Source organism: Jatropha curcas, chromosome 10, assembly GCF_041381405.1.
Source record: "Jatropha curcas cultivar XTBG-Jc1 chromosome 10, XTBG_Jcur_1.0, whole genome shotgun sequence".
Lineage (NCBI taxonomy): Eukaryota > Viridiplantae > Streptophyta > Magnoliopsida > Malpighiales > Euphorbiaceae > Jatropha > Jatropha curcas.
The window spans coordinates 3641574-3663067 of NC_143160.1; the positions used below are offsets into that span (position 1 = coordinate 3641574).

At 36.6% G+C, this 21494-nt stretch overlaps 3 protein-coding genes and 1 non-coding gene across 7 annotated transcripts; 2 read left to right on the forward strand and 2 right to left on the reverse strand.

Annotated features, from left to right (window-relative positions):
- Positions 1 to 57: 57 nt before the first annotated feature.
- On the reverse strand, positions 58 to 3373 carry LOC105648892 (uncharacterized). Its single transcript, XR_016322990.1, has 2 exons — positions 3218 to 3373; positions 58 to 2452 (listed from the first exon to the last, which is right to left on the reverse strand). It is a non-coding gene; the product is annotated as an uncharacterized LOC105648892 (transcript).
- A 6-nt stretch (positions 3374 to 3379) lies between these two features.
- AGD1 (ARF-GAP domain 1) lies at positions 3380 to 12331 on the forward strand. Its single transcript, XM_012235203.4, has 20 exons — positions 3380 to 3870; positions 4112 to 4188; positions 4295 to 4395; positions 4530 to 4600; positions 4706 to 4768; positions 5202 to 5246; positions 5889 to 5954; positions 6076 to 6123; positions 6224 to 6319; positions 6415 to 6456; positions 7315 to 7530; positions 7655 to 7786; positions 7889 to 8116; positions 8238 to 8324; positions 8409 to 8723; positions 9115 to 9260; positions 9366 to 9459; positions 10500 to 10665; positions 10744 to 10993; positions 11741 to 12331. Exons 1-20 carry the CDS (start codon positions 3826 to 3828, stop codon positions 11844 to 11846), a joined length of 2394 nt encoding a protein of 797 aa, XP_012090593.1. The 5' UTR covers positions 3380 to 3825; the 3' UTR covers positions 11847 to 12331.
- A 208-nt stretch (positions 12332 to 12539) lies between these two features.
- LOC105648726 (Pentatricopeptide repeat (PPR) superfamily protein) lies at positions 12540 to 17027 on the reverse strand. 3 transcript variants are annotated; one of them, XM_012235205.4, is made up of 2 exons: positions 13645 to 17027; positions 12540 to 12934 (listed from the first exon to the last, which is right to left on the reverse strand). In XM_012235205.4, the coding sequence occupies exon 1, from the start codon at positions 16919 to 16921 to the stop codon at positions 13829 to 13831; it is 3093 nt and encodes a 1030-aa protein (XP_012090595.1). In that variant the 5' UTR covers positions 16922 to 17027; the 3' UTR covers positions 12540 to 12934; positions 13645 to 13828. The 3 variants fall into 3 exon arrangements, with proteins under 3 accessions (XP_012090595.1, XP_012090594.1, XP_012090596.1); XM_012235204.4 differs by having other exon boundaries at positions 12540 to 12938; XM_012235206.4 differs by having other exon boundaries at positions 12540 to 12966.
- Positions 17028 to 17991: 964 nt separating this feature from the next.
- Positions 17992 to 21298, forward strand: LOC149492940 (auxin response factor 2A-like). Of its 2 annotated transcripts, none has more exons than XM_089726990.1 (12): positions 17992 to 18145; positions 18432 to 18565; positions 18685 to 18797; positions 19084 to 19179; positions 19256 to 19312; positions 19416 to 19571; positions 19690 to 19774; positions 19997 to 20087; positions 20192 to 20356; positions 20601 to 20720; positions 20845 to 20920; positions 20997 to 21298. In XM_089726990.1, exons 2-12 carry the CDS (start codon positions 18520 to 18522, stop codon positions 21063 to 21065), a joined length of 1074 nt encoding a protein of 357 aa, XP_089583116.1. In that variant the 5' UTR covers positions 17992 to 18145; positions 18432 to 18519; the 3' UTR covers positions 21066 to 21298. The 2 variants fall into 2 exon arrangements, with proteins under 2 accessions (XP_089583116.1, XP_089583117.1); XM_089726991.1 differs by lacking the exon at positions 17992 to 18145 and adding an exon at positions 18187 to 18330.
- Positions 21299 to 21494: the final 196 nt, after the last annotated feature.

Consider the following 21494-nt stretch of genomic DNA (forward strand, 5'->3'; position numbering starts at 1 on the left):
TATTGTAAGTTATGTTAAGCTCATCAATTGTTATTGTCATCATCAGAAAAAAAAGAGTTCATCAATGGTTGATCACGATGATTGACGAGTTACTGTGAAATAATTGGACACTGCATGAAAGGTTGGAAACTAGTTCCCCCATCCTGCTTCTTACTCTACATATATAATAAAGACCACTTTAGAAATGATATTTTTGTAACTACTATCTGAAATAAAATAAAGCAGGATAATCCGAAATTTATCTTCCAGTCATCCTGGGCAAAGCAAGTGGTCCCAAATGCCAAGAACTTTCCGCTATCCATACTGGCCAATTCCAGGAACTGTGAAAGCTGGAATCTGATGGGAAAAACTAAGAACGTCTGCTATTGAAACTCTATGAATCAAGTCAAATCCATCATATTTTTGCGCATGGAAGAAAGTCAAGCAACCTTTAACTTCTCCAGCCTGGATACTGTTATTTCATCACCTTCTGAAAACTCTGATACAATTTGGACAATTTGGCATTGGTAACTTTTATAGTCAACCGTCTTCCATTTGGTATTCCACCCCTTATATGTAGTCCATATTTCTCCTTTTAGTGGGTAAATTTTGTAGCAAGAATCGCTTGTGCTTTCTCTGCACTTGATGCCCACACACCAACTTTAAATATCAGAACAGAAAAGAGATATTTCTATATTGGCACTCCTTTCACCAACTTTAAATATCCCACACACCATAGGTAGGTCCTGTCTTGTCCATTCAATTTCATGTTCAAGAACAGGTAGAGGTTCTAAGAAAGTGACACACACCTGATTCTCTGATGTTACATTATTTACTCTCACATATTTTTGCGGCGTATTATCCTCTCCCAAGTACACAGCCCAAACCTCACCTGAAATGAAGTCGTTGTGAGACCAGTTGGGCATCAAAATTTTGTTCTCTGGAGATGACTTGAATGGAGTTAGTTGTTTTTGAAACGTAAAGTTAGATAAATATTTTATCTTTGCATCTTGAATAACATAATCTGGCAAGGCTGAGCGATCAAGCTCATACATTCCTTCCTCCACCTTATCAAGCTCCCTGCCCTTGAACCTATATGCTAGAATCTTATGAGAGAAAATATACAGATTGTTTGGAGGAATATAAAAGCTAACAGGGTTTCCTCCAATTGTTTGTCTCTCAAAGATGCATTTAAAACCATCTACTTTAACCAAACATGCTCCTTATGCCCCTAAACATTTTGAAAAATCTCAAATCATTTCAATTAACTCAAATTTGCACCCTTTGACAGAGTCAGGATTGTAAGACCAATCCTCAAGATCCAATCCTTATAAACTGCCCAAATTTCACCTTTTCTAGGGTAGATTTCAAATTGTTCGTCCATTGCACCACAAGTCCAAGAACATTTGTACGATACAATCTCTGGCCATCTGACCTCAATGCTCATCCGCATTTCTGAACTCAATTCAAATGATCCACAAGCAACAGGCATGCCTGCGTCACACCACCTTCTCTCACTATAACTAATTGGGATTGGTTTCAACCATGTAACAAAAGTTGCTGCTTTTGATGTTGAATCAATTCGAGCATACCGATAATTATGACACAGATTAGCTCTGTAATTTGCAGCCCATATTTGACCTACCTCAAAATTCTGAAATCTTCTATCACTGTCAAAGTTGTAGAATTCATGGAAAGACCTTTGCTGCAGCGTAGCTTTTGAAGAACAAATCTCCTCCAAACTTGTAGGCTGCAATGCAGTAGGCAATTTTACAAAGTCCACACTTTTATCTATATCTACCTGAATATTTCTTGCAGACTTCAGATTAGCAAGAGACAAATTTATTTCTCCAACATTAATTTCAAATTGTTGTTTATCCAAGCCTTGCAAATTTACTTGATCATCCTTTGGAAGCATTTCAGATGGTTTAACACCCCCATCACAAACTTGACTTGAATAATTTTGATAAGTACTTATTATCTCTTTATTTAGGCTAATTTGATAGCTTGATGCTTGCAAATCAAAAGATTTATAATTCTCCCAACTTGTAATTCTTTTCAAATCAAATTCAGAACGCTTTTTATGGTCTGTAAGCACTATAAATGCATCCTTTATAAGTTTCAGAGCCAATTGGGTGCAAGGGAATTTTGTGCTGATAGGCTGCAACAAGGTGACAAGCTTCTGGTATCGGCACCTAATATCATCAATTGTAGAAGAGGGCAAACCTGAAGGACCCAGTAATGATCAATTCCGCAACCTGGAAGCTCCACTCTGGCAGCAGTTAGTATGTCACATAAACTTAACATAGAATCAATGTTTTCATTCACAGGGAAATGCTGATGCAATCGAAGAAAATGCTCTCTGGCATTGGCAAAGTCATTGCAAATCATCATCTGCTCAGCCACCTCTTTTTCTCCAAGAGCCTCCAGCATTCCTTGATTCTTACCTTGTTCCTTATTTCAAATGCTAGTTCTAAAAGAACATCAAAATAATTTCTAGATAAGCCATGAGCAACTTCTAGCATTCAACTTCAGAGCATGAAAACTAAGTACCAGTTGGCTGGGCTGAAGTTGGCAAGAAACAGTTAAAAGAAAATAAGAAAAATTTAAGTATTAAAATCAGGAGAAAGGAAAAGTTTTCATACTCTTCTTTCATGCATTGGAATTTGGGATGATTATGGTACCAAAACCATAGAAAATATCATAACTACTAAAATGTTACCAGAATTTGGAGAGTAAAACAACATGTTACCCATAAGAAGATGAGATGAAATCAAACATCACTTTCATATTCTAAGTTAAAGCAATTATCTTTCCACCAATAACCCTTTTGCAAGCTTTCCAGTTTCGACGGATCAAATCAACATATAGCACACCCGTATCCCCTCCCCTTTTTGTAATCCTCAACCAAATGGACAATAAAAGTGGAAATAGTTCAACATTGAAATAACCATGCAACACAGTAAAACCCAAAAGCAAATATCTATATTTTGTTGAAGTGATGGCCAAATGGAAGAAACATATAAGACACCGGTTCTTTCTCTTTCTGTCACTCCAAATTGAAAATGCAAAACAAACCCAAAAATCAAATAAGAGCTAAAGCTAACAAGCATATAAACTTCACTAAGCTAGCTGTATTATATGTATTGGCATAATTTATGAAAAAGATCAAGATAGTAATTATACATGGAACCAGCTAAATAGTTAAATAACTAAAGAAAAATAAAAAATGACTGACCTTTTCTCATGTCCACCCTTTTTCTGAAACTAAAAGATTAAGAGACAGGAAAACGGTTGCCAAACTTGGCAAAGTTTAGTTCATTTTAGTCTGAAGAAGAAAGCAGGTCTTCTAAAAAACAAAATATGGAAGATGAAGAAGAGGAAAAAGAGGAAAGCTGGTAACTGGCACACAAAAAATGAAAGATAATGCCGTTTTCGGCCACCACGTGGCTAAACAAAATGGGCTCGGACACATATCAATGGGCCAAATTTTGCCTTCCTGATCGATTATTTTTTTCCTGGTTACAAAAGGCGGGTGTGGGTATATTTTTTCAGCGACGCCATGAAAGTTCGCAAACAGAAACACTCTAATCTAAGCAAAACACTAAAAACAAACCTTCTTCCTTCCTTAGATTGCGCCCATTTATCCAAAAAAGAAAAGTCACTCGACACTAAAACACAGCATATCCCAAACCAAACAATTTTATATAAAAAAAACCAAAAACTCTGTTTCTCTGTTTCTCCTTTTTGCTTTACTTTCCTTCCTTCCCTCTCTCTCAACCTTCCATTTCCCTGAAAACAACAGCAAAAACGACGAGCAAGACGAATTGCTCCACAGAATCTGAAATGCTTTTCGCGAAACTAGACGATTCGCCGATGTTTCGGCAACAGGTGCTCTTCTTCTTTTTCCATGAAATTAATGGTCAATGTATTGTGTTTCTCGTTAGTTTAAACTTTTTGTTTACTTTTTAGACTGATCTTGCATTTTCTTATGCTAAGTACATTGCATGTACACGTATTTCTCTTTATCGTTTATTTTGTAATTCGACGTCTGTGTTCTTAAGTCTATGCATATTGTATTTTGTTATGTGTAGCTTATTTTGATCATTTGATGGATTGTTTGACCAAATAGATACAATGCATGGAAGAAAGTGCAGAGCTATTGAGAGGACGATGTTTAAAATTCGTCAAAGGATCTCGAAAGTACACGTAAGTCCATTTTTGTAAATTTGGATTTCTCTTTTCTTGACCTGATATTTCATTGTAGAAAATGCGTTGAAGGATCTTATATATACTTGGTTTCTCAAATTTTCAGAGAAGGGCTTGGAGAGGGTTATGATGCCGACGTTGCTTTTGCTAGTGCTCTTGAAGCTTTTGGAGGAGGGCATAATGATCCTATTTGTGTTGCTTTTGGAGGTATCTAGTTTTTTACATTGATTCGAGCATCTACATCTATGGTTTACTTTATACAACCACAGGAGCCAAATAAATAGCTCAATGTATATATTTTTTTGCTGATAATCATAGAATTATGTTTCTGTTTATCTTAGGCCCAGTGATGAGCAAATTTACAATTGCTTTGAGAGAAATTGGGACATACAAGGAAGTTCTTAGGTCTCAGGTATCATATTCCAAAGAAGAGTAATATTCTTTAAAGTATGTTATAGAAGATGGAAAACTGTTGAAACTGATTTCCTTTTCTAACATTATTAATTGTATTTGTCAGATTGAGCACATTCTAAACGATCGTTTGCTACAATTTGTGAGCGTTGACCTACAAGACATCAAGGTACTGTGTATATCTTATGGCATGGATGCTTTCTTGTATGTGTAATGTTATTGTCTGTCTTTCTTTCTACCGTAATCATATCTGTGTTAAAAATGTAGTGCATTTATATGTATAAATATAAAACCAGCACAAACTCTTGTGGCCATTATCTCCTATGCAAAACAGACGATCGTTGACTTTTCAATGTTAAACATCTCATTTCAAATTTTTATTCCAAATAGCAGTTTCAGAGTTGAGATATTTGAGTGATTGGCATGACAAAGGTTGCTCAATTGGGCCCACTAATGCTATTTAATCATATCTTTTAGGTCAAAAATCCATGAATAACTTTGTTACTAATGCTTTTTTTGTAATCAATATTTGGACTAGGTTAGTTATTGAAGATTTTCTCTGATTCAAATTTATAGCAATAAGAATGTTGCATTTGGTGCAGGAAGCTCGAAAACGTTTTGACAAAGCTTCCCTCGTATATGATCAGGTTGGTATTGTGTCTCAAGCTTCTGTTATGTGACTCCAATTTATCTATTTTTTGTTGTTTATCTCTTTCACAACTTCTTTGTTCTTTGAATTCCATGGATGTACGCAAGCATTTTGATGTTTTCTGCCATACATGGTTGCATAGCCTTGAAAACTTTGTTTTTCACTGAATTGAACACTTCTACCATAGGTGGATCTCTAAGATTCTGGTTAAGGTCCAGAATGAGAAGGAAAAACTAACTGATAGGATTAGGGACCTTACATGGTTTTATGCAATTCATTTAATGTAGAAGTATCTTTAAGGTGCTGGTTACCATCCAGAACTGGAAAGAAAATTGAACTTAGAGAATTAGGGACCTTAAGTGATAGATATATATTCAAATATCTTTTAAATTTTAAAATCTCTCTAGCAGCAAAAAGACTTGATCTTTAAGTTGATTCTTGCTAAACCTGTGTTCAAATAATCTCTACTTCCTTATGGTAAAATGGTCTGGTATTTCCTTTCTTACAGCTGCTTCTCTTTTTGATTGTATATTTGTTGTAATAATCATATCTTATCAATGCAATTTAAATTTTGAAGATTCATATTAACCAATGACTCCTTGGCTGCAATGCTTAATGCCAATGGCATGTTGTAGCACAGGCACGAGATAAGTTTCTGTCATTGAAAAAGAGCACAAAGATGGATGTAGCTACTACTATAGAGGAGGTATATGCATTAGGAGCCTACTTATAACTTCTAATCGCTATTCATTCTGGTACATAAGTTATCAATAGTTAATTATGGTAGACTGTCAGTGTACATCTAATTTGGTGGAGAGACATTCCAGGAACAACACAATGCAAGATCTTCTTTTGAGCAAGCACGTTTTCACTTGGTAAGTAGAAGTAGATTCATACAAGAATATGCAAATCAAATAAATCTACAATGCAGAAGCTGTTTCATATCAAATATGCTGCATGTTTTTCTATTTCCAGGTTAGTGCTCTTTCTATTGTTGAGGCCAAGAAAAGATTTGAGTTTCTAGAGGCTGTTAGTGGAACAATGGATGCTCACCTTCGATACTTCAAGCAGGTATCCTTCTGTATGATCATATGATAATCATTCTATGATTCTTCCGAAGGTATGATTTTGCATATGCTTGACTTGAAAATTTTCAATTCTTTCAGGGGTATGAGCTATTGCATCAGCTGGAGCCTTTTATTAACCAGGTTTTTCAAAGTTTTCTTGTGTTCTGTCAAATTTGTAATAGAATAAGTTTAGTTTCTTAGCATAGAGGAAAGTATAAAGTATTTCTAAACAGTTAAATCTCTCCTGGACTAACAAAACTCACTAAGTAAAATGCTAAGAAGTTTTTTCCGTTCTTCCATTTTCAGAATAGGCCCATATGTAAAATCTCCAAATGTGTCTGTGCTTTTGAAGAAGTGATAAATAAATAAATAAATAAATAAGAAAGTAATACCAAGACAAAGTTTAACAACTTACTTCTCAGGTCGTTCTTTTAGCTTGAAACCAGTTTATGCTGTTGAAAACCGCCTTGTGCATTGGATTTTATTGTAAGTAACTGGAAAAAGCATGTCACGAGGATGATTAAGATTCCATAATTGTTACCTTTGAACCATCAGAACCTGGGACTCTGTCCATATAGACCTGAGATAGGGCTTTTTTTTTTTAATGGAAAAGGAGTAAGGATAAATGACAAAATACACACAAGTCCTTGTTCTTTGGTTTACTGGCGGGTAGTTTCAAATCGCGGATTTTATTGCAGTAACTGCTCTAACTTTTCACCCTACTCTTTCCTGACCGACTCTGCCCTACCCATAAAAGGAACTAAATTTCTCTTTTATTTCGGATTCTGATCACGCAGTAAATTGTGGGTCTCCTTGCCTGTTCAGTTTCTGGTTGTCTGTTGCCATGAGATCTGATTAAGGCCAGCAAATTGTTCTCTCTCCTTGTTGATCTTTCCCAAGGAGATACTATTGAAAGTTGACTATTAGCATCAAGTTCTACCTGAAAACTTTTCTATTCTGACATGTTAATTTACTAAAGCCTGGGATGTTATGCTACAGGTCTTGGCTTATGCACAACAGTCCAGAGAATGCTCCAACTATGAGCAAGCATCTCTTAATGAAAGGGTGCAAGAGTACATGAGGCAGATTGATCGAGAAAGTAAGCACTCCTTAAATGGAGGCCTCAGTTCTCCCAATGGAGAGTGTTTGCGACCTTTCCCTAGGAGTTCAAATAAAGTGATAGAGGCAGCCATGCAATCTGCAGCAAAAGGGAAGGTAGTTCTATAGTGGATATTACCTATTTCTCTTTAATATTATTTCTTCATGAATTGGTTAGATTTTCTGAGCATTGGTAAAGTAGTTTGAATTAAGGGGCTCACTAAGACTACATTTTGTACAGGTTCAAACCATTCGACAAGGATATTTATCAAAACGTTCCTCAAATTTGAGAGGTGATTGGAAGAGAAGATTTTTTGTCCTTGATAGTCGAGGGATGCTCTACTATTATCGCAAACCTTTCAGCTGGGTATCTGTAAGTCACTAGATGAAAGATAGCTTGTATGTTGTGGGCTGTTCAAGTCCATCAATTGTGGCCTCATAAGCAGTTCCCTGAACACTGAGCACCCTATTTCAGACAGGTGGAAGTCAATCTTCTGTGCAGAGGAGTGTTTCCACTGAAAATGGCCCTGGGTTGCTGAGTCGATGGCTTTCTGCTCATTATCATGGTGGATTGCATGATGAAAAATCTGTTGCACGTCACACTGTAAACCTGTTAACCTCAACAATAAAGGTTGACGCAGATCAGTCAGATTTAAGATTCTGCTTCAGAATTATTTCACCAACGAAAGTTTACACTTTGCAGGTGCTTTTTTAAAGTTCAGCATGAACATTCGTCTCAAAACTCATCGATAAATTTAATGTTACCTCTTTCTTCTTGCACATTCAGATTCCCAGATTCGCAATTGTATGTTCTTCCTGTGCAGGCAGAGAATGCACTGGACCAGATGGACTGGATTGAAAAGATTACTGGAGTGATTACCTCATTATTGAGTTTTCAAGTAGCTGAAGGAGTAAATATTGATAACTTTTTTTTCTATTAAAATTTAACCTGTGATTATATACTTGTTAATCAGCAGAAATCAATTATTTGTCAGCATCTTTCTGCGGGAAATGCTGATCGTCTTTCTGTCAGTGATAGCAGCTCAATGGTTGATTCTTCTGACATTGATCAGTCAGAGGTTGATGATGTCACCAGCAGAAGTCATTTTCATTCATCTAAAAATTCACAACAGCAGGAATTTGTTATGAGAAGTGAGAAGCCGATTGACATATTGAGAAGAGTACCTGGAAATGACAAATGTGTTGATTGTGGTGCACCTGAGCCGGACTGGGCATCCTTAAACCTTGGTGTTCTCATGTGCATTGAATGTTCAGGTGTTCATCGTAATCTTGGTGTACATGTATCAAAGGTAATCTATCAAGCTTCGCATATAGAACCATATTGCTTTTTACATAGTCAAATAGGTTGTCTTCACTTTTTCTCCGTAAAAGCTCGAGTATAGGCATCAGGACCTTCTGGTTTCCTGAGATGCAAACCTTGTAACAGTCTTGTTTTAATGTAGTCCTTCATCAATCAGTAATTGGATTTAAAAAATAAAATAAAATTAAATTAAAAAAAGAAAGAAAAGAAAGAAAGCAACAAAGGAAGAATTTGTTCCTTTTTTAAGAAAAAGAAAAGAAATGGTCAACTTGCTTTTGGTAACTTTTATTTGTTTTGTATATATTGGCGTGGATCTCTTTGGTGTCAGTGATCACCATTGTTTTCTGTTTGCTCATTCATTTGTACAACTTTCAATGCAGGTGAGATCACTGACGCTTGATGTCAAAGTGTGGGAACCATCCGTCTTAAATTTGTTTCAGTCAATAGGCAACCTTTATGCAAACTCAATTTGGGAGGAGTTACTACAATCAGGAACTCCTTTTACTGCTGATGAAATGCTTAAAGAGTAAGTTGTGCATCATTTGATATGATTAGAACTGTTTTCTCTTCTTTCAATTTTTTTTTTTTTTTTTGGTTTTTATGCTAAGAGTTGGTTGCTTTTGTGATTTAGTTTTTCAGGATCTGAAAAACAGAAGCTTTTCCATCTGAGAAAACCAAGTCATGATGATCCTATTTCTGTTAAGGAGCATTTTATTCATGCAAAGGTAATATTCTGAATAGTTCCAATACTCCCGTTGGACAATTCTTGTTTCTTTGTCCCTTTCCCCTTTGAACACTTTCATTATCACTTTAATGTACCTACGTAAACCAACCAGGCAATGGCAATATGATCGTAAAAAAATAACATATCGTCTCCTTGCTCCTATAACCATGGATTTTTCTTTTTATCAAAGAGAAGATATATCTAACATCATCTGAAGGACACATGACAATTTTCAAGTAAAATAATTTGTTATTGCTTATTTGAACTGGGCTGCTCTGGAGTCTGATGAACTAGTTGATTTCCTTATTGTTATAGCCTGAAACTTGTATTTTATATATATATATATATATATATATGTATGTATTTAACTGGGTTCAACATAGTTAAGGATCATAGGTATGATTTGCCTCCTTCTAGGATACGAATAGAAGCTCTAGGCTGCTACCTTTTTGGATTCTTCTAGACCATCGAGGGTCAAACGATGGGCCTACAAATCTGATCAAAACATAAATACTTTCATCTTAAGCTAAGCAAATTGCCTGGATCTGAAGCTGGGACTGCTTCCCACTCAAGGCAAACTTACGTTTCACATATACTGCCTTAATCACAATTATTTTCTGTTTCCTGTTGTTTCTGAATGCATGTAAACTGAGTTGTAAAGCGACAAATATTTAGCTGTCATACACGATGTCTTTGTGGTTTCTTATCATTGATTTTGTCACTTTCATTCATATTACTGGTAAACCATTTGCACTTGCACGGAGAACACACAGACATACAAAGATTTAATGAAAATACGAGAGTGAGAATCCCTAACACTAAATGCCTATAATTCCTTGCAATTTACATTTCGTATTTGCCTCTCCTCAGCCTTCAGTTGTTCTGTGCCTGTTATGGTTATGGATGTGCTCTACAATGTTTGCATCAAGTTTAATCACATTAGAGGACAAAACTTTTTTTTATTTTTATTACTTTACCTCTATGGCAGTAACCTGATAAAATAATTTAAGAGCCAAAATTGACAGTTTCCTCATGATGCAGTATGCAGAAAAAATATTTACTCACAAGATCAAGGACAAACAGAATCTCCTTTTGGCAGCACAACAAATGTGGGAAAGTGTCCATGCCAATGACAAGAAAGCAGTCTACCGCCATATTGTCTGCTCACTGGCTGATGTCAATGCCATCCATGGGCAAGCATCATTTAGTACATCCTCATCTCTAACCTTTGTAATCCAGTAGGAAGATAAAGAAAACCTTGACCTCAAGTTTGACTGATTTGCAGGTGACACTTCAGACAAGCCCTTTGCAAGCTATGGAACACCATTAAATAAAAATGAAGATCAGAACATAAAGGATTTTTCTGATGGATGTTCTCTGCTTCACCTCGCCTGCATAACTGCTGACATTGGCATGGTAGAGCTACTCCTACAATATGGTGCAAATATAAATTCTTCTAATTCGAAAGGTCAGACGCCACTGCATCAATGCATCATTAGTCAGAGACCTGTAATTGCAAAGTTGCTTCTCACAAGGTGATTCTTCAGATTCTCATGCCTTTGCTTTTTGCATTTTGGTAATAAATTTGTTCCATCCTCCACCTGGTGATCAACTTGTTCTTCATATTGCTAAACATTTTAGGCTTGGCTAGGATTTCAACCAATATTTGGTGGCTCTTGTTTCCATGTTGTGAAGTTCTCAGCTTCCAATTCTGTGTAAAGGAGCCTATATGATTAGGAATCAAAAGACTATACCCAATGTTGCCTCTCTAATAGATCTATAGGTAGTGAAACCTATTGAAATGCAAAATCTAGATGGTAGACTGCATAGGTATAAGAAGGATCTTTTGCATCCTCTTTTTCTATTAAACAAAATTACTGTCAATTTAGAAAAATGTGAATGCAACACAATAAATAGTAATTTGATCCTTCACAATCTGTTCAACCATCACCAGAATAAGGGAGGATTCAAACAATAGCCTAAGACAGTTAACATAAGGCCTTAGTAACCAATTCGATTGGTTCAGTTCATTCACCTAGAGATAATTATATGGAGGATCACAGGTTGCCTAGTTGCCTATGAAAAATAATAGAATAGTCTTGGCAAGCAGTTCTTATTTATTACCATTATTTAAGGCTGCAGTTCCATTTAGCATTCGTGGAGAAGAGGTTTCAGGTCCTATATTTCTCCCATTTTCTAATGTTCACACCTTAATTATTCAATTATCTTCCTTAAAAGTTGAAAATAGCTGCTCAAAGATTTTACCAATCCGATGAACGCAGGGGCGCAGATCCACAAGCTGTTGATACATCAGGAAATAATGCATTTCAGCTTTTGTCAGAATCACCCCTTGATGATTGTGAGCTGGTTGTTCTTTTAACAAAGTAAACTATGACTGCTCAAGATCAGAGAATCTAGGCATCCGAAAGCAGATTGAAGGGATATTTTGTATTGAATGCTAGAAACCATAGACTTGGTTCCTTTGTTGTTCCAGCAATTGGCAAGATGATTGGTAGGTCATGTATAATCTTTCACCCCCCACAAGTATATATGAGTTCAGTCTCTGTATATAGGTGCCTTCCTTTCAGGTTGCCTCCGTTTTCCCATCAGAGCTTCTGGTAGGTTGCACTTTTATAGTTTATTATACAGTTGTATATAAGTTATCTGAGAGTTCCAGTAACAAGGGATCTGAAGACCAGTACTTAGATTAACAGGACTCTTCTGAAACTTCTGCATTTAACGATGCTGCGCAGTGAGGGTAGTTTGGAGGATAACATATAGGTCTCTATTGGCATTTCAGCTCAAAGAATGTACTGAGCAAAACAATTTAATTTTCAAAGTATGAACTAGTTATGATATGCCGTTATCTTAAACTGCTTAATGTGTATTATTACAACAAATTGAAAATCCAATATTCTACTGGAAATTTTTCACCCGGTGATTCCAGAAGTATTGACAACTGTTACTCTTGAGTCTTGCTCTGAGGAAAGAATACCACTGTACCAGAGCCGGAGAATAAAATGGTTTCAAGTAATGACAGCAAAGTCGGTAAGGCAAAAAAGAAAAGCTAAGAACAAGACATGCTGAGAAGAGGTAAATGCATTGTGCTATTATTGCATTACTTCCATGCTTACACTATCAGATTAAATATTGCAGGAAACCCAGACGTTACAAATGAAAAATGAATAACGGCACTCTCTTAAATGCAAGAGAATAAACAACTTGGTAAAAGCCATAGATAGAAGATGCTACATAAAGTGAAAACTAAGATCAAGAACATGTTCTGGGTGGTGACATTCTCGGTTACTGCTTGAGCAGCCCCATCTGCAAAATTCATGTTTGCTGCCCTATGCCACCGGCAACACTATCACCATCTTCATCTGAGGCATTTGACAACATAACCAAATCGACTTCACTGTCTCTTGACCTCCTGTTCACCTGCTCTCTTATCTTCTTACTCCTTCCCCACTTAATCTCTTCCTAGTGAAACATCAGTTAGAAGAAATACCTATAAAACCACGAATCAAGTATGCGCCTAGGTATATATACTTCAAACATGACAACCTCACTGTTAAACCAATCCAGTAGTGAAAAAAATGCAGCAATAAGCCAATAACCAACAGAAAGGTCAATTTTGCTGTGATATAAGAAATAAAATTACCATACCAAATTTTATAGATGATTAAAACATTCACAAAAAGGAACCCACAGAGACAACCAATCTTCTGCAGATGACTTAAAGGCAAAGGATCAGTAACTACAAATCTGACTACGAAAGACTTGAGAGTTAGAGAACGCATTTTATAATTCAAGAGGGGACTGGATTCTATAATGGATAACATTTCTTATAATCTTTTTGTGCTAGAAATAGGTTTCTGAAAAAAGTAGAATCACTATAGTTGCAAGGGCGAATGTAATATCTATACTGAAGGCAGAAAAAAGCTTTAAAAGAATCATTGCTGATTTAAATAAACTTTGCTAAGCAATAACTTTGCAGCTATTTTTCTCCATTTTTCTTCATCAAGGGTGAGGGAGAATACTAATTTACAGTTTGACTTGATGATCTTTTAAACGACAACGTCGCCATTCAACCAGTGGGTAATTGCCCAATGGTAACTTTTCTGCTAAAACACAGAGGGGGGAACTCAGTTGAAGAAGAGATGCAGAATACTGAAAGTGTTAGTACCTTTTTGAGTACCCAGTGACTTTCATTCGACAAATCTCCACCTTGATTTGTTTCACAAGAAGGAAGCTGCACATTGTCTAAACCAAAGGGCTACCACAATTTTCTGAAGGCATATGATTATCAGTTTAATCTTGACTCCGGTAACACCTTGTCCAGACACAATTCAAACTCTCTTCTGCAACAATCAGGCTTGCGCCTGACAAGCAATTCCAGGTACTGTTTGCTTTGAGAAATCATCAATATTGTCAGACTTTTTACTGTCTTCATTGATAAAATCACATATATCAGTGGAGGCTGGGACCCATCCAAACCTGACCATTCTATCTAGAACCTTCACTGCTTCGTCTGTCCTTCCTGCTCTGTGAAAACAACAAACTAGAACTCTACAAGTAGCAAGATTGAGATTATATCCTTGCTCTTCAATTTCATTAAGTAATTTCAAGAGTTTGGGAACATTATTATACGTGCATAGGATATCAGTTAGTACATTATACACGTTTTTGCCCACATTCACATCCTTCAACAATATGTCATCCACCAGCTTTAAAGCTTTAATCCAGTTACCTTCTTGCAGGTAAGCATCAATCATCACACTCCAAAGCATATCATCAGGCTCAATATCCCTTGCAATCATCTCATCAAATAGGGTATGCATCTCAGATCTGCTCCCTATACGGTTGTAGCCTTGTAACAGTGTTGTGTAAGTTAAAATATTTGGCATCAAATTCCTCTTTTGCATTTCCAGGAAGAGCTTCTTCGCTTCCTTCATTCTTCCTACCCGGCAATGATATTCAATCAAAATTGTGTAGGTCACATGATTTGGAGTGATATGCTTATCAAACTGGTCTTCAAATAGCTGATAAGCCTCAATCAGTTTTCCTGACCTGCAAAAGCCATCGATCAAGGCATTGAAAGCAGAAATAGAGGCCAAGCCTTTCTCCACCATTTGTGAGAATAAGGACTGAGCCTTCTCCAAACTTCCTTCTTTGCAACATCCATCAATTAGGGCGCAGTAAACAAAGCTATCTGGTGGAACCCCCTCCATTGCCATCCCATCAAACAACTGGAATGCCTCATTTAAATTTCCAGATTTGCAATATCCATCTATAATCGTAGAATAAGTCACACCATTGCGAACCAAACCCTTACTCGGAATTCCATCAAACAGTTCACGAGCTCTCTCGATGTCACCAAACTTGCAAAGCCCATTGATCAGGGCATTGTAAGAAACAATGTTTGGATTTATGCCTTTTTGAAACATCTCCTCATAAAGCTCAAAGGCTCTCTTTAAATCACCTTGCTTACAAAAGCCAGAAATAAGAGCGTTGTATGTAAATACATCAGGCACCAGGCCTTTGTCAAGGAGTTCAGAGAAAACCCCTGTTGCTTCCTGCAGTTTCCCATTCCTTAAGAGGCCATGGATGAGAATACAATATATCTGCACATCAGGAAGCACTTGTTGCTCAAGCATACATCTAAACTTTGCAAAGGATGCAGCAGTATTGCCCTCCTTGCAATGCCCATCAATCAAGGCCGAATAAACAACATGATTTGGGTCTATACCACAACCTAGCATCTCTGTAAAGTACCTGTCAGCTTCTTGCATTGCTCCAGTCTTGCAATATCCATGAATAAAAGCCCCATAAGTATAAACATTTGGCTTTAATCCCTTCTTAGCCATTTCAACCAGGTACTTCCTTGCATCTTCCATCTTCCCAGCCTTGCAGAGGCCAATTATAACAGTATTATAGCAGAAGACATCTGGCACTACTCCTTGCTCCTCCATAACCTCTAAGATCTTTATTGCCCCTTCAAATGCACCTTCCTGGACAAGCTTTTTTATTAAAGTAGTGTACAACACAACATTTGGTTTCAAACCCTTAGAAATCATATACCGAAACACATTGGTTGCCCTTCCAAGTTCTCCAGAGCAGCACAAAGCATTGATTATCACACCACAAGTGTATACAGTGGGTGCCAAGTTACTTTTCATCATCTCATTCAGTAACTCATTTGCCTTTGCCTCATTCTGTTCCTTATAATACCCTTCTATCAAGCAATTATAAGTCTGGGTATCAGGTTTTATTCCCATTGCAATCATTTCACTAAAAAGTGCTTCCGCTTTCTCCATCTCAACAACCTTACACATCCCATGAATAAGTGCATTATATGTGAAAAGATTTAGCTTAATTCCATGAGCAAGCATCTCCTCCTTAACCTGAAAAGCTTCTCTAATATCACCCTGTTTCATAAACCCATCAATCAAAGAAGTATAAGCAATAGGATCAGGTTTCAAACCCACGCTATACATCTCTTTCAACATCAATCTCGCCTCTCTAGATCTCTTTTGTTTACAAAATCCATCAATAAGTGCACCATAAGTATAATTATCAGGGAACAAACCCTTATCAACCATAGTCCTCTTTAGCTTAAAAGCTTCATCAACATCTCCAGCTCTGCAGAACCCTCCAAGCAACACATTGTAAGTAACCAAACTAGGATTACAACCCTTCTCTTCCATATCAAAAAGTATGCTTTTACCCGCCTTAACATTTCCTGCTCTGCAATATGCATTAATTAAATTTGTATAAGTGTATACATCAGGAACCACCTTAGCCTCTAACATCCCATTATACACATCCCAAAACAACTCCAATCTATTCCCCTTCAACAAATCCTTCAACAAAGAATTACAACAAACCAAACCAACCACAAAGCCATGGTTTTTAGCTCCTAAAAACACACCAGCAGCCTCATTCAAAAACCCCTTCTTTTTGTAAGCATTAATCAATATTTCGAAAACCACTGAATTATTCCAATTAAACTCTCTAAAGCACGTAATAATTGAATCCAAAATCTTCAAATGCGGCATTCGGGCCTCAATTATTCGTTCCAAAACGATATTTGCAGGAACAAACTGCTGTGAATTGCATAGAATTACTGCAGTAATTGAAAAGGAATAAAGATTTTGAGGTATACCAACTCTCGAATGGACCCAGTTGAAGAAACCAAACAGGCGCTTAGGATCATTCACCAGGTTTTGTTTGAGAACCGAAATAACTACATCTGGGTTTAACCTACTTGATAAAGTAGAAGATTCTATGAGGTGTTGCCAGTTGTTTTCCTTCAATAATCCAGTGATTTCTTTGACCGTGCTGTCGTTTTGGTTACTGGTACTATACGAGATGAATTTGAGACAGCGGATTCTGAGTCTTGAAATTACATTTCGGTGTCGATTCTTGAAGAACTGTAAATTTTTGTATGGGATTAGACCCATTATTTTGTGAATTCCAATGGAGACCGCAGACTACGGTGGCTGTAATGGTGGGGAAAGAGGAGCATAGAGCTTTCGATGTCCTCAAGCGTACAGCATAGGCTGTGTAGCCTGGTAAAGCGACGCCATTAGATCTCCCGCTAGCAGCTGACAGTTCAATTGGGCCTAGCCCAAATTCGAGACCCATTCGCAAAGTCTTCGATGTCCAAAACCTTACAGGCCCGCGTGTTTAACATAAATGATCAATGGGCTGCCAAGTCCACATAAATGTAATCCATCAATGCTGCAGTTTCGAATTTGAGGGAGAGAGACTAAAAACTATAACCGTAATAAACTATAATCTAATATAATTAAATATATTTTTAATATAAAAGGACTATATACCTACATACTAAATTTAAATAATCTCTTCTTATTAATTAGAATCCGATATTATTAAAAAAATAATTTAACAATAATGTTATAAAATATGAGAAAATGCGTCTTTAAAAAAAAAAAAATTCATACGGGGAAATTTAAATGTTGGAGTAACATAAAAATATAAAAATGGTGTGTGGTTGGTCGACGATGCAAATTCATGCATATTGTCTTTCGTTTTCCAGTGGCGTGTTAGAACAAAACACTATTTCGTTTACAAGCAATTGATTGTATAGCACATGAAATGGGGACTTACAACTTCACCTTTGAAATCATTCACCACAAAAGGAAATCCATCTTTTTTTATAGAATCACTCGTTAATTGTTTATTTTCTCATTAATTAGTTGATTAATTATATTTTTCCTTTCTCATAAATGTATAACTTTATTTTCAAATTAACATTTATTATCCTTAGATAAATTATTAAGAATCAATCATTTGAGAATATACGATGTTTGATAAAAAAATCAACATTTATTATATATTTAAAATTTAAAAATCTCGCTCGTTAGTTATCTCAGACTTTTCAGACCGCAGATTACAATAATTCAATTCTCTAATCCAAATACAATTCTCATTTTTCTATTTTTACCATTACAATGATAATGGAAATACTGTAAGAAATAATATGAGTGCGGTTGCCATTTCAAAAGGCGGTCAACCCAAGCCACTAAGTGCAAAGGGTCAAAAACAAAAAAACAAGGAGTGTGAAGCACTGGCTGCTTCTTATCCATCTAATCTTTTAAATTCTTCATTTTCATAGCCACTGCGTGTGCTGTGGAATTAGCTGTTTCTGGCTATAAACGAAGGTGGCCTGCACTTTTTTTTATTTCCTTTTTTTTCTAATGCATTTTAAAAAATATACATAATATGTTTGTATATAAAATTCAAAGTTTTTCGATTGGTGATCTATCATGAAATGTAACGTAATATAATAAAAAAATAAAACTCAATTGCGAAAATTAGCTTTACGAGTTTGGAAGCGTTGACTCAGGTTGCTTGAATTGAAACCTAATTCAATCTAATTGGCTCATAATCAGAAAATTTATATTATATTAAGATTTTCTGTTTGTTTTTACCCATTGTTTACATTAGGTGTTGCAAAAAGGAGATACCAATAAAGGGTAACAGTGGAAACGTAGGGGGAGAGAGCTTCTCTCCTGGTTATAGCGAGCCTAACGCCATGGAGGGGCAGAAAGGTCATTCTAGACGTCAGGCATCGGCAAGAGGTAAAATTCCTGCAGATTTTGTCAAGTTTTGGTGAATTTTGTGTGATCTGAGTAATTTATATTGACATTTTCCGCATTTTGCTGTGTTTCCTAACTCCGTGGCGGCGCGTGTTGTGCAGACGCTGAAACTGCGTTGTATACTGAGCTGTGGCATGCCTGTGCCGGTCCCTTGGTAACCGTTCCTCGTGAAGGTGAGCGCGTGTTCTACTTTCCTCAGGGACACATCGAACAGGTCCGGTTCATTCTTCCTACTCTAGTTCTCCAATAGTATTTTTCAGTGGATTTTCCTTTAATTATGCCCCTTTGCACTTTCGAAGGTTTAATTTCTCTGCTCTTGAGATTTCTGGTGTCTATTTGTATTATCAAAATTTCAATGCACTGTTTTTTGAGGGGTTTCTGGTCGCTAATGCAAGCCCAGAGTAGGGTGTTTGAATTTTGGAAGATATTTTATCATACCGCGTTTTTGTTGTTCCCTGACTTGATTTCTGGGTTAATTTTGGTTGCTGTTGATGGGTTAGGTTGAGGCGTCAACAAATCAAGTGGCCGACCAGCAGATGCCGGTATATTGTCTTCCATCAAAGATCTTATGTCGCGTTATCAACGTCCTGTTGAAGGTAGTGTGGTGTTTTAGTTTGTTAAGAGGGTTTTGCGAATCTGGACTTTGTCTGATGTTGCAACTGTTGATTGTAGGCCGAACCAGATACGGACGAGGTGTATGCCCAAGTGACACTGGTTCCTGAGGCCATAGTAAGTGCGTTTTCATTGTGACTTACTGATATGTGGTGTTCAAGTAAGTGATGTTAAATTTGGAACTGTATTTTCTGATAATTTAATGGTTTCTTAATTTTAGCAAGATGAGAATGCTGTTGAGAAGCAGCCTTCCCAACCTCCTCCACCCCGATTTCATGTGCATTCATTTTGTAAAACTTTGACTGCATCAGACACAAGCACTCATGGTGGGTTTTCTGTGCTTAGGCGACATGCTGTTGAATGTCTGCCACCTCTGGTTAGTATCAAGTCTGGTCATAAATAGTGATTCCTGTGCCCTTTTTTTTTTTTTCAAATTTCTTTATTTTAGTTGAACCTATAAAAAAAACTTGATGTTTATTTTGGGTGCATGATAGGATATGTCAAGGCAGCCACCAACTCAGGAATTGGTTGCGAAGGATTTGCATGGAAATGAATGGCGTTTCCAGCACATTTTTCGAGGTAACTATCACATACTTGATCAAAAAGCTTGATTATGAGCTCTACACTTACTATACGTTGCGAGCTCTCTGATGTGAACATATGAATAATACTACTTTTAATATTAAAAATTTTTCTTGGTTTGAAAAAAACTGCTTTTATCCATGTGAATTTGAAGTAAACTAGTTATCCTTGTAGCATTCTTTTATACATATGATTCATTTACATAATGTTAAACCCCAGGGCAACCGCGAAGGCACTTGCTTCAAAGTGGATGGAGTGTGTTCGTTAGCTCCAAAAGGCTTGTTGCTGGAGATGCCTTTATATTTTTAAGGTTTGCATCTTCTCCTGAAGTTGAGATTTGAACAAGGCTTATCTTTTCATTTTACAAACAATGTGTTATAGGCTTGGATGGTACTGACGTGTGGTTTGTTTTAGAGGTGAGAATGGAGAACTTAGAGTTGGTGTCAGAAGGGCAATGAGACAGCAGGGAAATGTTCCATCTTCTGTAATATCCAGTCACAGCATGCATCTAGATGTGCTTGCTACAGCATCGCGTGCTGTCTCTAGAGGAACCATGTTCACCGTTTATTATAAGCCAAGGTATGCAGTATATGCCACAAATAGGATGGTGTTTTCAGGCTGGGCAATTTATCATTTGAGAGGGTTATGATATAATTTCATTTGTGCATCATTTTTTTGTTTGTTCTGGACCTTTTGGTAATCAAGGAAATGCAAACTTAACTGCAACAGATATTCTGAGGGCAATTTATAACTCAATTATTTTTTATATGAATCAATTTGCAACTGCCTGTTTTTAAATGCTCTTATAAATATTTTGCTCCAGGACAAGCCCGTCTGAGTTTATTGTTCCATTTGATCGGTATATGGAGTCTGTCAAGAACAATTATTCTATTGGAATGAGGTTTAAAATGAGATTTGAAGGAGAAGAAGCTCCTGAGCAAAGGTGTGACTGGCAGAAGTACCCTCTTTCATTTGTTCATAACTGCTTAAAGTTGCATTTGTTGGTTATTTTTCATTCCTAGAATTTGACATCACTTTATTGTATATACATAATTTTCTTCTTGTAGATTTACTGGCACAATTGTTGGAATTGAAGATGCTGATTCCCAAAGGTGGCCAGAATCTAAATGGAGATGCCTTGAGGTAGTATTCTTGTTATTAGGACATCTCTTATATAACTGTGTTTAGTGCTGAATGGAGTTTTAAATGTTGCTTTTAGGTGAGGTGGGATGAAACTTCTGCTATACCTCTTCCAGATAGAGTTTCACCATGGAGTATAGAGTGTTAAGAAGCTGACGTAGCTGCTGCACTTCCAATTTAGTTGCTGCATTTTTTCTTTTTCTGTTATGTTTTGACTTGTTCTACTGCATTTCAGTCATTATTTCCATTTTTCTAGCTGAGTTGTTAAACATGGAGGCATGTTCCATGGTTGAGCTTAAATATAGGAATTTCTGTTATCCTTTTTTTGTATTTAAGCACATTTGCAGTTAATAAAAATACAGTACACTGCAATATTCTTTTTTTTCCTCTGTTATTTCTTAGTTTGCCCTAACAAACTGGTATCAAAGCCCTCTTCTTAAGGGACTTGTGAGGAATTTGAGTGTATGTTCACCAAAATGGAGGCTTCGAGTGCAGAAACTCCTTTCAATGCCATTGCACCTCCAGTGTTCAATGGAGAAAATTATAAAGTTTGGGCAATCAGAATGGAGGCTTACTG

Coding starts and splice junctions, on each gene's coding strand:
- LOC149492940 (XM_089726990.1), top strand. CDS start 18,520: ATGGAGGGGCAGAAAGGTCATTCTAGACGTCAGGCATCGGCAAGAG. Junction 20,721..20,844: donor GAAGAAGCTCCTGAGCAAAG/GTGTGACTGGCA, acceptor TTCTTCTTGTAG/ATTTACTGGCACAATTGTTG. Junction 20,921..20,996: donor CTAAATGGAGATGCCTTGAG/GTAGTATTCTTG, acceptor TGTTGCTTTTAG/GTGAGGTGGGATGAAACTTC.
- AGD1 (XM_012235203.4), top strand. CDS start 3,826: ATGCTTTTCGCGAAACTAGACGATTCGCCGATGTTTCGGCAACAG. Junction 4,189..4,294: donor AAAGGATCTCGAAAGTACAC/GTAAGTCCATTT, acceptor TCAAATTTTCAG/AGAAGGGCTTGGAGAGGGTT. Junction 4,396..4,529: donor TATTTGTGTTGCTTTTGGAG/GTATCTAGTTTT, acceptor TGTTTATCTTAG/GCCCAGTGATGAGCAAATTT.
- LOC105648726 (XM_012235205.4), bottom strand. CDS start 16,921: ATGGGTCTAATCCCATACAAAAATTTACAGTTCTTCAAGAATCGACAC.